This window comes from Gopherus evgoodei, chromosome 4, assembly GCF_007399415.2.
Source record: "Gopherus evgoodei ecotype Sinaloan lineage chromosome 4, rGopEvg1_v1.p, whole genome shotgun sequence".
Lineage (NCBI taxonomy): Eukaryota > Metazoa > Chordata > Testudines > Testudinidae > Gopherus > Gopherus evgoodei.
In genome coordinates this window covers 86,602,438-86,619,407 of record NC_044325.1, presented here as the reverse complement: position 1 = coordinate 86,619,407, position 16,970 = coordinate 86,602,438, and the positions used below count along the sequence as shown (strand labels likewise).

Genomic DNA, 16,970 nt, shown 5'->3' with positions numbered 1-16,970 from the left:
CTCGCAGGTCCAGGATGGGTCGAAGATCTCCTTTTGCTTTGGGGATTAGGAAATATCGGGAGTAAAATCCCCTGCCCCTTAATTCCTCCAGTACCTCCTCTATAGCTCCGATCGAGAGGAGCGTGCGAACCTCTTGCCAGAGGAATTGCTCGTGAGAGGGGTCCCTGAAGAGGGATGGGGAGGGGGTGAAATAAATTGGAGGTGGTATCCAAATTCCACCGTGCGTAGGACCCAATGATCCGAGGTTAATTGGGACCACGCAGGGAGGAAGGAGGAAAGGCAGCTGGAAAACTGAAGGGGATCCTGGGGAATGACTGGTGCTCTGCTCTCAGGCGCACATTCAAAAGTTTGCTTTTGGGCCCGTTGCTGGTTTGGCGGGACCGGTATTGTGTCTGCCTTGGGATCCAGATTGTCGTCTGTGGTTCCCACGACTGCGCCTTCTGTCAAAGTCTTGTCGCAGTCTGGGCGGGGGGTAAGGGTGCTGAGGTTGGCTACTGAAGGACCTCCGTTGGGTTTGTGGGGTGTGCATCCCAAGAGAACGCATGATCACCCGATTGTCCTTAAGACTCTGTAGCTTAGGGTCCGTTTTCTGGGAGAAAAGGCCCTGGCCTTCAAAATGGCAGGTCCTGGATGGTGTGTTGCAGTTCAGGAGGTAGACCTGACACTTGCAGCCATGAGATCCTCCTCATCGTAATTCCCGAGGCTACGATTCTGGCCGCCGAAGCTGCAGCATCAAGGGAGGTCTGCAGGAACGTCCGCACCACTTTCTTTCCTTCCTCGAGAAGGGCTTGAAATTCCTGGCGGGAGTCTGGTGGGACCAGCTCAGTCAACTTACCCACTGACTGCCAGGTGTTATAATTATATCTACTGAGCAGGGCCTGTTGGTTCACCACCCTGAGTTGGAGGCCCCCTGCAGAGTAGACTATGTCCCAAAAGGTCCATCTGTCTAGCTTCCTGCGATTTTGGGGCGGGGGCTTGCCGGCCATGGCGCTCTTGCTCATTGATGGATTGAACCACCAGGGAGCATGGAGGAGGGTGGGTATATAGGTATTAGTACCCTTTGGAGGGTACCATATACTTTCTTTCCACCCCTCTGGCCATAGGAGGGATAGGCGCCGGGGATTGCCAGATTGTGTCCGCTTTAGCTGGGATGGAGCATATAAATGGCTAAGTTACGCGGGTTTGGGCATCCGCCGACAGTATGTCTACCACCAGGTCTTCAACCTCCGGGACCTCCTCCACCTGGAGATGGATATTTAAGGCGACTCGCCTCAAAAGGTCCTGGTGATCTCGGAGGTTAATAGGGGGTGGGCCCGAGGAGGATGTACCGGCCACTGGCTCATCGGGTGAAGAGGAGGACGACAGACCCAGTACCAGTGGTTCCTGTATGGACTCTTGGTCTGGAAGGATCTGAGGGCCCGGTGCCTGAGGAGAGTGATCTGTACCCGCTGGAGGGTGGCTAACAGTGGCCTCCGGTGCGCGATGTTCTGACAGGGCAGAACGTGATGGTACCATGGGTTCGCCTTGGGCCTGGTGATATACCCAAGGCGTCCAAAAGGACCACTGATGAGGATCTTGGTCTCGACCTTGAGCCTCTTGGAGAACCTGGCTGTGTGGCTCTGAAATCGGGATAGGCAGCACTATCAGCGTACGATGATTCAGACGCATGCTGGGATGGCCACGGCGAAGCGGAGGCTGTTTGAGGATAAGCCCTGTCTCTAGGGTACCGTATGTTGTGCCGCACCGGAGAGTGGTACCGGGATCCGTACCTGTATCAGGAGCGTGATCGGGACCTGTGACCGGCTATGAGAGCGGCTGCAGTGCGAGCGGTGCCAGGAGCTGGACCAGTGTCTGGAGTATCGGTCCGGTGAGCGGGACCTCGAGTGGTGCTGCGAGTGCGACCGGTACCGAGGACGAGATCAGTACCGGGACTGCGAGCGGTGCCTGGATCTGGAGCGATGACGAGATCGAGAACATTGGCAGGACCTCCATCTTGAGTGCTGTCTGCCTGAGGTGCCGATGGAAGGTGGTCTTACCATGGCAGGCTTGCCTGTCGATTGAATAAGCAGCAGCAGCAGCATCGGAGGATGGAGAGAGGACTCAATTCGCTTACAATAATCAGGAGATCTCCAGGCACAAATTCGTTGTTCGTGGGAGGGGAGTTAAAAACGGGGGTATGCTCAAAAACAAATGAGAGTGGGGAGAGGGCCCCCCAAAGACCCCTAGCTGATCAGACCAGGTGGCAAAGCAAGGATCTTCTCCGAGGTCTGATCAGAAAAAGTCTGGCTTTAAACGCAAACTCAGGCAGTTTCCCACCAGTACTTTTGATTGGCTCCTCTTGATACAGGGGAGGAGAGAAGGCAGGGAAAGGCTGCAGGTAAGCATAGGCATGCCTGGGCATGTTCTGAGCCACAGGTATGACTCATATGCTTAATTAGTTGGCCACTTCAGGTCTTGCATTTCTGGGCAGCGCCCCCCACACCGAGCCTGGGTCTGAACAAAGGAGCCAAACAAAGAAGCAAGAAGCCCCCTCCCTAGGCAGAGCAATGGCTCCAGTTAGTCTGTACAAGCCATTCCTATGAATAGGGCTGTGACTTTAGTTAGCGCAATGGCCGGGAGGGGCGGCCACACAGGACAAACAGAAAGGAGAGGGGAAAAAGGAATGCAGCAGGAGGACAGCTGTAACAGACACCACCGAGTGTTGCTAGGGTAAAAATCTTCCGACGGACGTGCACGCAGCGCGCACACACCTAATTGGAATGGATATGAGCAAGCACTCGAAGAAGAACGTCTGACACAAATTCCTCCCTTTAGGGCTATGCATGGAGGGATGCTGGATTCACCACATAAATGAAATTATGCCACACTGCAATCAAGGAGAACGCCCTGACTCCCTGTCCAGCCTCAGTTATGGCCAGATCTCCCCCAAAGGCATCCATCCAGTTTAAGTACAATACAGATGGACAAGGACATGATAGAGTTGTGAAGCACCTGAGACAATTGCCAATTCTAGGAGCAAGAGAACTCTTACATACAAAATTTCCAGGAGAAGCCAGGTATAAAATTGGATCCAAATGTATATCCACAGAGTTAAAAACTATTACTAAAATCTTATTGCTCCTTATTAGAGCTATGTATTTTTACAGTTGCATATCTGACTTCACACTGAACACTCCTCAAACTATTGATACAAAATGGGTGCAACAAGCAGGAAATATGATCAAACATGAGCAAGCCTGGTTTTCTTCCTCTGCCCAATTTCCAAGGTGAGACAAACTTATTAGCCAGCCATAGCTCCAACTACTATAGTCGTCAGCAAACTATTTCACAAACTTTTCCTGTGCCCGCTGTACTGACATCTGGACTTTTTCCAATGAACACGCAGCATCTTTATTCCCAGCATCACAAAGAACTAAGTAGTAAAGGCAATGTCCAACTACTTGGACATGCCTACATAAATGTTCTAAAAAGTTTAATGGACCCTGAATCTTTTTTCAAGTATAAATCCTGAAATCTGTAATAGGCCCTTCCAGCTGCCATTAACACTACCTTACATGCCAAACTGTGTGGCCAGTAGTCTGTGTGGTTCTTATTACAGTACTACTCTGGCTTCTGGCCTGGCCGTGGCAGGGCACTGGAGGGAAGAGGAGAACAGGAGGCAGGGCCTCATGGCAGGGGTGGTAGTAGTTTCTAGGCAGTAGTCTCAGCTGCCTCAAAGAAAATTTCTTTGCAATGAGGAAATACTCCTGTGATAAATGAAGGGGCGGGGTGGCTCTCTTTTATGGACACCTCGCCAGCCAGCTAGCTATAAAATCCCTCTTAGTGGCTGTTCTCTACTTGTTTTACCTGTAAAGGGTTAAAAGCCTCACTGCTGTGCATAGGTACAAGGAATTGAGGGGGCACCTGACTAAGAGAGCCAATGAGAAGGCTAGAACTTTTTAAAATTGAGGAAAAAAACTTCCTGTCTCTGTCTTTCTCCCAGGGAGAAGGGCACAGGGCAGCAGTTATGTTGTAAGAAGCCTGAGACAGGTATGAAAACCCATCAGTATATCTAGAAACTACTCATTTGAAACCCTAGATATGTAACTAGATCAAAAAATGTCTAGGAAGATGTGACTAGGTTTCTCTCTTATTTCTTTATGGCTTATGGATTCCTCTGTGCTAACCCCAGGTGCTTTTTGTTTTGCTTGTAACCTTTAGGCTGGACCTCAAGAAAGCTATTTTTCATGCTTAATCCTTGTAGGTTTTTTGTTTTTTTTTTAAATCTAGCAAATGCCTAAGTTCCCAGGTGTATTTTCTATTAAGAAAGTTTACTTTTTTTAAGAACAGAATTGGATGTGTGTGTCTTAAGAGGTTTGTGCACATGTTGTTTAATTGGCAACAGTTGATTTCTTTTCCCGCCCCCTCCTTTCTCAGCTCTTTCCTGGAGCGGGGGTGAAAGAGCTTGAGGGTATCCCACAGAAAGGAATTCCCAAGTGCACCTTCCTGGGTTCTCAAAGGGGTTCTGCACTTGAGTGCGTGGTCAGAGAGAAGCTGTAACCTTGGAAGTTTAATACAAGCCTAGAGTGGCCAGTATTAATTTTTTGAATCCTTGCAGGCCCCCACCTTCTGCACATGAAGTGCCAGAGTTGAGAATCAGCCTTGACAACTCCACTATGACACTCAGCTGTTAGCTTATAGGGCTTGACTAGGCTGTGTAGTAGAACTATACAAAATTTTCATAAGGAAATCAGGGAAGAAGCTAAGCATCAGATGTTTGAGAGCCTTGAAGAGTCACTGGTACAGGGACTGGAGCCCCGCAATAGAGTCAGTCATTCTCACTCTTTCTCCGACCCAATGACTATTTCATACAAGGCCTAACTGCTTCAGCAGGAGAGGCTGAACCCCACATCAGAACACCTTCTAGTCCAGTGGTTAGGGCCCTGGGAGATGGGGACACCCTGTGTCCAAGTCCTTGATCCAGCATGGGGATTTGATCCTAGGTATCCCCATTCCCAGGTGAGTCTCATAGGGGTTGAACGGTCACAAGGAAGACACCACCACTTCTTCCTCCATTTGTGAGTCTCGTCATTCACTTCCTTTGATTTCATTAAAAATAAACATTTTATTTGACTTAAACCAAGATTTTCCAGCTTTTTTGATTTACTGAAAATTTTCAGTTTCTGTTTGGGTTGAACCACATCTTTGGATTTTTTTGATCTGTCAGAGAACCAAAAAATTCAGTTATTTGCACAGTCCTAGTTTTAAGGCCTATAGACAGTTTTCTTGACTTGTGGGATGACCTGAGTTTTGACCAGAGTCATTTGCAGAAGGCCCAATATACCTAAAGGCCTTGCTTTAAGAATTAGGACTATAGATAGGTGCACAGATTTTTTTTTTAATAGATACTGTGCACGTGGACTATACAAAAACAAACAAACATTCTACTGATAAGTCATAGCCTGATGTTTTTGTGGCCTGGGAATGGGAAAGGACTCCTGAAATCTTCCACTAATTAAGAGAAAATATAAGCCCTCTGAGGATTCTATAGGGCAGAGGATAGGGGCTTTTATCAACTTGTATGTTGGGGGTCTGTCCCTTTTCATTTTCTTTTCCTACTTTCAGCTTTAAGTTGCAGGTGTAATGGGCATCAAATAAATATAGAGCCTGAGACAATGATGTTTCTTTGGTTTTGACAATGCACCTTAGCTAATTTGTCCTATGCTGCCTTTGCCAATCCCGCTGTTGGGAGATAGGGGTAAATTTTGCTTCTCAAAACACCTTGCTGAAACCTAGGGAGATGGAGGCAAGACCTTAACATCTGGGGACATGGCTGTTTATTCCTGCTTGTCCAGTGCCAGCTTCCACTGGATGAACCAATCACCACTCACTCACCTCTGGTTGCAACAAAGCCTCCTCCCACCCCTCATCTTTTTCCTTCCATCTCCACCCTTTATTTGTTTGTGTTAAATTGAAGGAAATGGATTAAAACTAAATCACAACTTTGTGAGCTAACTGAAAATATTTGACTGCAGCCTATTTAAATGGCTTATGATAGCCATACTAACATTACTATTGTAATTTCTGAAGGCTATAGGGCTACATCTACTCTATAATTAAACAACTGCAGCTGGCACATGTCAGCTGACTGACTCATGGGACTCGGGCTAAGGGATTGTTTAATTGCAGAGTAGATGCTTTGGGTCCCTGTGAGGGGGAAGGATCCCAGAGCTTGGGCTCCAGCCTGAGCCCAAGTGTCTACACAGCAATTAAACAGTGCCTTTGCCCGAGCCAGCTGACAGGGGCCAGCCGTGGGTGTTTAATTGCAGCACAGACATACAAAATCAGCTTTGTCTCTTAGGGTAAGTTGTTTTTCTTGTAGCACACACTTAATACAAGTAAAAAGGGTTACTCCAGGTGTAATCACTGAAAAGTTAGACCTCAAGATCCTTGAAAGAGATCCCTCAGTCACTGTGGGGTGTAATGTAACATTAAAATAATCCCATAACCATGGTAATCCAAGTTTCTGCATCACTTAAACCTAAAATGCCAAGTACTATGTATCACAGTTACAGATAAGGCACAAACGGTAGCATAACACTTCTGTTAGCCATCACTACAGCAGAGTGAGTGGGATGCACCTGCTTAAAACTCACATGAAAAATCACTTGTCACATTTTGAAAATCATAATTTAGATAGATTTGGATTGGTAAACATGGTGACATTACTCAGCACATATCCCCCTCCTCTTATAAACTATGAATCTGTTATGGCATAATGGATACCTGACCTCCTCTTCACAGTTGAAAAGAGATTTAATGAATCACAGAAATGTGTGCTTTGCTAAACTTCACCTTCACCTGTCTAAAATGAAAAATGGCACATACAGGATGTTTGGTTCACATACATCAGCCTGTTAATATGAAAGTTTAAATCATGTACTAACTAATTCTTTTGCTCAGTGTTTTTTTTGCTCTAGTTAAAAAAAAATAAAAAAAGAGGGGGGACTTTCAGTAGAGTATTCAAGAAACTAAAAGGGACACACGTGAGAACCAAGTCACCTTTGAAAAAGAACTGAATTAGGAGTTAAATTAAAGTGCTTAGGATTCAATCCTGTCTTCCACAACAACTTTAGTAAAGCAGCAATTACTTTGAAAATAACTAGTCATTACACTATAGTCTTCCCTTACAGTGCCAGGATTCATGACAGAGAAAGTGATCAAATCAAGGTGAACATCTGGAAATAGCTCATTGGAAACAAGACAGCTGTCAACAGTACATTACCCCAGAACTGTATTAATTCGACATCTCTCTTCCTTTCAGTTATTCTTTTCCCTGGGGTCTCTCCTAACTTGGGGACTAAATCTATTGGGCCTAGGCAGAAAATGTCTACTGTATGGGCCAGTTTTTAAATATGGGCTCCTTTTCTGCACCCACAGATTGCAGATGACATTGATGTCATTGTTTAGATCAGAGATGGACAAACTATGGCCTGCAGGCCAGATCCAGCCCGCAAGCCGTTTTAAGCCAGCCCACGAGCTCCTGCTGAGGAGTGGGGTCTGGGCCTTGCCCCGTTCCAGTGCTCCAGCCAGGACACTAGGTCAAGGCCCGCATCACGCAGCTCCCAGAAGCCATGGCACGGCCCTGCTCTGGAACTCCAACTGGGGCACAAGGTCGGGGGCCATACCATATGGCCCCTGGAAGCAGCCACAGGAGCCAGAGTGGGGCCATATGCGCTCCAATGGGAGCTGCAGGGGTGGTGCCTGCAGATGAGTCAGCGTGCAGAGCCACATGGTCATGCCTCCACATAGGAGCCAGAGAAGGGACATGCCACTGCTTTCAGGAGCTGCTTGAGTTAAGCTCTACTTGGAGCCTGCACCCCTGAGCCTCTCCCCACACCCAGAGCCACTGCCCCAGCCCTGATCCCCCTCTCCAAACCCCTCAATCCCAGCCCGGAGCACCCTCCTGCACTCCGAACCTCTTATCCCTAGCCCCACCCCAGAGTCCATACCCCCAGCCGGAACCTGCACCCCTCTCCTGCACTAGCCCTGATCCTCCTCTCACTCTCCAAAACCCTCAGTCTCAGCCTGGAGGAGCACACTCCTACACCCCAAACTCATCCCCAACCCTACCCCAGAGCCCTCACCCTAACCCCAATTTTGTGAGCATTCATGGCCCTCCATACAATTTCTATTCCCAGATGTGGCCCTCATGCCAAAAAGTTTGCCTACCCATGTTTAGATGTACAGCTACCTGAATCTGCAACCACAGTCAGCTGCTTAAGCATCTAGTTGTGCTTAGTGTTGCAAGTTCAAGGAAATGAGGTCTATTGAGGACCTATTTAAATTAGACCCTATATCTACTCCATTTTGCAGAACAGAGTAAGTAATTGAGGCACTGCTCTGCTAGCTGTATGAGTTTAAAAAAAAACAACAAAAAACAAAAACAGTTTTGCCTTTCTTGATGGAATTGTTCCATACAATATGCAAAAACTAGTTTCTTGCATACAGGTAAAATTAACACACATTATTCTTCAAACTGATCACTTCTTTTAAAAGTTAGTTCATTTTAAATAAATTAATGGCACAGTATTTCTACATAATACATTTTTAGTTTAATATAAAGTGTGTTTATATCATATGTTAAGTGGATTCTTCAGTGTTGGTTGATAAGGCTTAGTATAGTTCCCCCTACTTTTTTCTTATTAGCTCAGGCTCCATTTTTACAGCCTGGTAGTCATTACTCCTCCTAGTGGGTCCAGTCTGATAACCTAGTAACTGGAGGAGAAAAAAACCTAAATCATTTTTTCTTCCATACTTTAGCTAGCCTGGAAGAGCCCAGGAAAAAACTTTGCTGTCTCCCTTCTCCTCCTAACATACTGCATTGTTGCCAGTGAAGTGATCTACATGAGAAATGCTCTAGTATTTAATTCCTAATCAAGAGTAACATGACCCTTTCCTTCAATTCTCTCGCCATGTTTATTAAACCAATCGAGCAAGGGAAATTTTTCCTCCACTTCTTCCTCGAATTAAGCTCTGCTTACCCACAGAAGTGTTATACTAATAGTTATTTTTAATATATAGGACCAAATTTTCTGTTGGCATAACTCCACTGAAACCAGTGCAGTTATGCCAACAAAGAATGTGGCTCATTATTTAATCACCAACTTGGTTTGTCAAGAACTTAGTTCTAAAGACTCTTTCCTTTGACAAAACAAGCATTCAGGAACTCTGAGAAAACATGCTTGAGAAAACTATAGCTCTTAGTTTTACCAGAACAGCTCCATCCGTGATAGATGAAATAGCCTCATCACTAGAGATTTACAGAGTAAAAAAGAACCACTGAATCTTTAAAGAAATTGTTATTAGAGGGTACTTAACTAAATCTTTAAAGATTTAGCATCTTATACTGCATCAAGGCAGTTGTAGTTTTATGTAGTCCACAGTGTACAGACTATGGAAGTCTACCTAGTGTACTTTATCCTGTGCATTTTTACAGCCATGAAGGTGCAATCCTGGTTCCTGTAAAAAGCCTCAGTAATGGGCCTGATCACAAAAAAGCTATGTGAAGGCCCAAAATATGTTCCTCTCCAGCTAAGGCAGAGTATCAAGTGTGCTGCTCTGTGACCTGCCACATACTGGCTATAGTAGACTGCGGCAGCAACATGCAGGGAGAGGTAAAAGTGGTCAATCCACATAGTTGCATGTCCACCAGTGAAGTCACCAAAGCATTATTCTGTATTCTGCACGATAAAGCCCTTCCTAAGTAGAACTTAATACTCAGGGTCTGCAGATGCTTATATTCATGTGCAGTGGAGTACTACTAGTCCCACTGCCTTTTCAGCAGCACATGCCTTTGAGGGAGAACAGGATATGATCATAACGAATGGAAGTCTTAAAATAAAACAAACAAAACCACCTCACCACCAGTCACTTAACTAGCTTCCATCAGGAATTGCAAAATTATCCACCAACCTTCAGGACAAGGATGCTAAGAAAGTTGGGTATCATCTTATGTTACTAGAAAATTTTTTTTTAAAATACTTGCTGCATGAAGTTGTGTCTTCATCACAGCATTTCAAAACTTATGAATACACTGGTTTAGGCAGTGCATAATTTTTTAAAAAATAACCCTAATCAGATAGTCAGGACAGGAGAACGGAGAGCCATAATACCAGGAAAAAATTAAACATTTTCAATATGCCACCATTATTTTCCCAACACTATGGTAAAAGAGAAGACTGAGTTTCTGTGCTGCCAGAAGATGGTCATGCTCATGGTGTGTGTGGGAGGGGAAACCCTGTTTAAACAAACAGATACTCAGAAACAGCAAGTAAAAAAATCCCACAATTTACATTTAAACGGATTGTTACTCAAATGTTGCTTCAGATGTAGGAATACCCCATAAAACAGCTAAATATGAGAACTGATTTCATGGCCCTCTTGCCAGGGTTTGTGATCCTGTAACCAGATACTGTTCCATTTACACTGCAAAGATCATCAATGGCTCAATTCTGCAAAGCACAGAGTATCTTAAACTCCTACTGATTTCAGTAGCAGTTGGGAACAATTGGCATCTAATAGAATAGGGCCTTAATTACCTTTCTCTTTAGAGAGACTGCAGCACTAAAGTAGATTGAGTTGCTCTGGCTGAGTTTTGAAGACCCAGTTCCTACCTGAATTACATGCTGATATAATCCCACATTTACAAAAGGTGTAAAGAGATCAGTTTTTTTAAGCATAAAACAAACTTCTGTAATCCAAATATTATTAGCTAAAAGGAAGACATCTTACCTTAAAGCATCAAAGCTGTCATATGATCCAACTGTGTAGTGTCTAAACAATTTCTTTGTTCTATCTGTTCGAGTTTCTGCATAAAAAGATGGGAGATAAACTTTTAATAATACTTCTATACTTACAGAATGAATAATCAAGTGCTCTTTTTATTTGTAATTTGAAAACAGATATTTTCTCAGTTTTATACTAATACAAACCACTGGCAGTACCTCAAAGTATGGTCTCAAGTGCTTCAGGTGAGAAAAATGTTAATTTTCAATTGATAAAATATATAGATATTCCACATCACACACTCACTCTCTCTCTCTCTCTCTCTCTCTCTCTCTCACACACACACGGAGTACAAGATTAGCAGTAATTTTCTTCAAGTGCATCACTTACAAGAAATTCTCTTTACTCAGAAAGATCAGATGCTGCAAGTTATTTGACAAAAGCTGTCCACAGCTTCATCATCTGTAAACTCCTGGCAGCCAATCTTAATCTGATTTCCCCCCTAGATTGGACAAAAAATATCAACCCCCTTTTAAGTGATAATGAAAATGCAAAATAGTAATTTTAGACTTTGGGACCACAATCAAAGCCATTTAAATAATTCATAACCAGCAGTAAGAAAATGGGGGCAGAGGAAGAGATGGGTGCTCTCATCCATCATTGCCAAGCAAATCACACAAGAAAACAACATCAGTGTGGAATGTGTACCCCCTTTACATCTATAAAAGGGATAGCACTGTTGGAATATAAAAAGATTTAAAAGGGATGAAGCATAGCAACATAACTGCCAAATAGCCATTTGAAAAGTCAGTCATGTTACAGCTTGGGAGACACTTTTGTAAAAAAAAATATATATAAAGCCTATGGACAGGGGTGGCAGCATCAAACTCATCTTCAGGACCACAAACTTCTTATCAAATAAATCCCCCTTCCACTTTTCCAAACCCTATCACATTAACATTGGTTCAATATTGATAAAAGTTTAAGTATAGATTTAAATTTAGCATCACATACAAAATAATCTGTAGTTTCTCTCTCAAGAGGTACAGCAAAACCTATCAATAAAAAGGAGGTTTTTTAAGTATATCAGGAACATCCTACCAATGGTATTGATCCATTACTAGATGGAAATAGAAGAAATCATCAATAACAATGCAGAAAAGATAAATGTTCAATAAATATTTGTTCTGTATTTGGGAAAAAGTCAAAAAAGTCATATCATATGATACTACTTTCTCCATTCCACTAGTATCTCAGGGGGATACTATACAACAACAGCTCCTAAGGTCAGACATTTAAAAAAAATCAGCACGTCTGAATATCTTGCACACCAGGTTCTTAAACGGCTGGCTTAGAAACTTGCTGGACCATTAATGCTGATGTTCAAAAAGTCTCAGAGCGCTGCAGAAGTTCCAAAAGCCTGGGGAAAAAAAAAAGCTAACGGTGTGTCAATATTTAAAAAGAGTAAATGGGATGACCAGGGTAATTATAGGCCTGTCATTGATCCTGGGCAAGATAATAGAGTGTCTCATAAAAGACTCAATTCATAAAGAATGAAAAGAGGGTAATAATTAATGCCAGTCAACATGAGTTTATGGAAAATAGATCCTGTCAACCTAATTTGATATCTTTTATGAGATTGCACATTTGATAAAAGTATTGATGTTGATGTAATATAATTAAACTTCTGTAAGGCATTTGACTTGGTACCACACAACATTTTGATTAAAAAAACTTGAATATAAAATTAACATGGCACACATTAAATGGATTAAAAACTGGCTAAATTATAGCTCTTCAAAAATATTTGTAAATGGAGAATCGAGTGGGTGTGTTTCTAGTTGGGTCTGGAGGGATCGATTCTTGGCTATTTAACATTTTTATCTATGACCTGGAAGAAAACATAAAATCATCACTAATAAAGTATGCAGATGACACAAAAATTGAGGGAGTGGCACAAATAAAGAGGATGGGTTACCGATATAGAGGGATCTGGATCACTTGGTAAGCTAGGTTCAAGCAAATTTGAATTTTCAGATGGCTAATCATAAATGTATACACCTAGGAACAAAGAACATAGGACATACTTACAGGATGGGGGACTCCATCCTGGGAAGCAGTGACTCTGAAAAAAGGTTTGGGGACTGTGGTGGATGATTAGCTGAACACAAACTCCTAGCATGACACTGTGGCCAAAAGTGCTAATGCCATCCTTGGATGCGTAAACAGGGGAATATTGAGTAGAAGTAGAGAGATCATTTTACCTCAGTGTTTGAGACTGTTGTGACTACTGTTTGAATACTGTGCCCAAAAGAGCCACGAGAATGATTAAGGGATTAAAAAAAACATGCCTTACAGTGATAAGTCAGGTAGATTGAGCTCTGAGTTTATCAAAGGAGATAGTCAAGGGATGATTTAATTACAGTCTGAGTACCTACCAGGGGAACAAATATTTAGTAATAAGTTCTTCAATATACCACAATCCAATGGCTAGAAGTTGGAGACAAATTTGGACTGGAAATAAGGCACATTTTTTTTTAAACAGAGAGGTTAATTAACCATTGGAATAATTTACTGATTCTACATCACTGACAATTTCTAAAATCAAGATAAGATGTTTTTTCCTAAAAAGATATGATATAGCAATTATTTTGTGCAAGTTCTCTGGCCTGTGTTATACAGGAGATCAGACTAGATAATCAAAATGATCCCTTCTGACCTTGGAATCTATGAATCTACCACCATTTTGGGGTCTGAAATCACATGTGATCAAAAGGAAATCTCATAGCTTAAAGTTCTAAACCAGGGATCCTATAAAAAAGTATCAACAAGCCACACTTGCCAAAGAGCTGCAGCAATTCCTAGTGCCTCCACTGGTTAGTTTCTTTCTAACTGAATGCAAGTCAAAAATTTTCAAAAACTACCAAAATATGTAATTAAGAGGTTAGGAAACTCATCTTTGTGGAGAAGATATTGGGTGAATGTTAATCTGTTACAGATAGTTTTGTTACTTCTTTTCAGAAAGATGGCATGTAGTTAATTTTTTTCTCCAAAATGTTCACAACTCTTGGAGACTACATAACTTCCAAGTAAATCTCTAAATTAAAACAATTTTAAATGATCTAGAGAATGGGACAGCCTATTCTCCAGCCTTGTGCAGAACAATGGTAGCTGTTTTCTAGCAATGAGTTTTTTGGTTTTTTTTTTAAATGAGATCAAGAGGGCTGGGTCATTTATCCCTGCATACAAGGACCACTGTGATAGTCCACAGACAATGAGCATAACCTACCAAAAAAAAAATCACATCAGGATGACATTGAGATATCAGGTTACAGAGCAACTTTAGAGTATTCAGCATGGTTATTATCCCCACAATAGTTAGTTGCCAATTTCAAATTTGGTTAGTTGCTAATTCCAAATAAGCCAAATATCTTGGACATGAAACACTTTTGGATGATTTCCAGTCACTATAGTTTGGTTTGGGAAAAACCCTCAGGTTTCCCTAATGTTGTCCCTAAAACTACCACCACATTACAGAGACTTGATAATCTGTCACCCAAATTCAAAACAAGAGTTTCCGTATAACTTGAGACCAGCAAGTCCTCAGTGCTCACTAAGGTTGCTTCATACAGCCCACAGTCCTGCAAATTAACCACTAGATATTTCCTTTTCAGGAAAGCTTGTCCTTGATATTTGTGATCATTTATTGTACTTAGACTTGAGAAGACACTTTAGTCAGGTTTTATTTCTGTATCATATTAAAAGTAGTCAAGGGCTAAACTTTGACCAAGGAATGTCTGCACTAATGCAGAAACTCCAGTTCCTAAGAGCACTTACTAGGTGGATTAAGCTTTGATTTAAAAAATGCTTTTCAAATTTAAACTCTTAAAAGTTAAACAATTAAACTGCTACACAGCTCCCTCTGCATTTTGAAATGTAGCACACTTTTAAAAACAGAAAAAGGAGTGAAATAGATTATGTACACAAGTGGACCAGTTCACAAGATATGTATGAAAAGTATGCCATAAAGAGATAAGAAAAAAAGTTTCATATAAACAGTTGGCCAGATTGTCCCCTTCCTGTGGAATGGTGACAGAGGAGAAAAATCTCCATGGCTCTACAGCTCCCAACAAATTGTTTTGTTGGGGCCTAGTGTTTGTCTCTTCCCATGTCAACATGAGTTGGTGTGTCACCAGACAACTCATAGATCTTACCAAAGCTATACGTATCACCCTCATCCCAATGGTCCTTCTACCTGCCTCTAAAATTAGAAACCAGAGTGTAAAGAAGGCCTCACTGAAGAGTGAGAGCAAGCTACTATATTCACTTTTCAGTGGGATTCACCACTGGTTCCTGTGTGAGAGGAGCACTTCAGGCTCAACCATGGCCAAAAAAGTTAGCTAAATGGTCTGGGGATGGAGGTAGGGAGGAGAATCCTTGAAGATACAGCTTTTCCTCTGTGAAAGGGGAGTGAGTGTAGCCTGCCAAATAAACTGCCCAAAGCTATAAGGCTGGATTTGAAGTAGCTGCATAAAATATTCAGGTGTATTAGTAATAAGCTATAGATGTGTACCATCTGAACAAGAGAAGACACTACTGTAAGGGATGTGATGTATATGTATTATTCATTTTCCCCCAGGTGTACTTGTTGGCTTATGTAGTTGATGACCTGCAGTAACCTTGAAGGCTTCCCCAAAGAACAACTTTGGGGTGACCCATATATATTATGGCCTAGATAACAATGAACAGATTTCTTTTGGAAATTGTTCTGAACAGCACAGAAAATCCGAATTATATTAAAAAGGTAGGTGAGACTCCATGTGAAATCTATCCTTAGATCCCATTTACAATGTATCACGGGCTGTTTCAGAGGCCAATTTGAGAGAGAATGAAAATCAGAAAACAGGACAAAAAACAGAAAAATCTCAGCGCTCTCAATACTGTTAGTTGAGTCTATTAAGGAGCCAGATGCTGCTGCAGGAAGCTATTTTCTACAGCAGGATATAACTGTTCTATCAACATATTCAAAGCAGATGGGAGGACAGGCAAAATGCAGTAAGACAAATGACATTGTTCAACTACTCCAGTATGTGCAAACCAGCAGTCTTTTGTTTTCACTTTTGTGCTTTCCAACAGTGTATTCACAAGGAACACTGGATTCCTAAAGGGAAATACTTAGACTTACTGGTCTCCCATCCCAGAGTCCAGGCACATGTTATGGACAAGGTGAACTGAATTTCCTGGGTGGATATGTCAGCCCTGAAGTTCTGTGGCATACCCCTCTTACAGATATCTGTGTTCACAACCCTGTCGACCCTATTAGTCAGTATCAATAAAATAACAATCCACAAAGAGAAGGGTCAGGAAGCAGTCACCACAATAAATTGGAGGCCACAAAAACCGGCTTCCTCTCTCTTCCCTACATCAATCAAAGGGAGCCAAAAAATGTATAAGTAGTCGCACAACAAACAATTGTTCTGGATTCAGGCCAGAATTTGGGGCAGAAATGGATTTAGTGGCACTGATAGATTACCCCCAGCTGTCAATGGATGGAAGGCAGACATCCATTCTCATCCTCATGTACCTCTCGGAAGCATTAAATGCCACCAATCATGAGATACTGCTGTCCACCTGAGAGGTGTTGCACAAGTCCAGTGAACATGATTCAAATCCCTCCTGGAGGGATGAGTCAAAGGAAAGGAAAGAGATGGAATAGGAAACTAGAACCTTCAGTTGTAGAATCCCACAAGGATCAGTTCTCACCAATCCTACTTAACAACTACATGCAGGTGTAACCCACACACCTTCTGGGTGTGATATTCTGCCCATCTAGTGGCACCGAGACCACCTTAGAGATTAATGAATCTGCTCTACAGCCTTAGCTAACGGCCAGTTGGCTTTTAGCTCATGTGGTAGAGGCTCATGCACTGAGCTCCAGAGACCCCAGGTTCAGTTGTGTCCACTGACAACCAGGGTCTGTTGACATTACAAGTAGGGGCTCGGCTGAGATTTCAACTGGGAAGTCTCTGAAGGTCAGGATGTGCTTCCTCAACTAGGGAAAGTGTGTAACCCACACACCTTCTGGGTGTGGTCTTCTGTCCCATCTAGTGGCACCAAGACCTCTTGGAGAGAGGGAGATTAATGAGTCTGCTCTACAGCCGTAGCTAACGGGCATGTGGCTCTTAGCTCATGCAGTAGAGGCT

At 42.7% G+C, this 16,970-nt stretch overlaps 1 protein-coding gene across 5 annotated transcripts in view; it reads right to left on the bottom strand.

Moving 5' to 3' along the window:
* SHANK2 (SH3 and multiple ankyrin repeat domains 2) overlaps nucleotides 1–16,970 on the bottom strand; it is a 699,708-nt gene that overhangs the window by 231,585 nt on the left and 451,153 nt on the right. For all 5 annotated transcript variants that reach the window (XM_030560099.1, XM_030560100.1, XM_030560101.1 and 2 more), the window contains one exon: nucleotides 10,774–10,849. In XM_030560099.1, coding sequence (XP_030415959.1) covers nucleotides 10,774–10,849 — 76 coding nt within the window. The remainder of the gene's footprint in view (nucleotides 1–10,773; nucleotides 10,850–16,970) is intronic.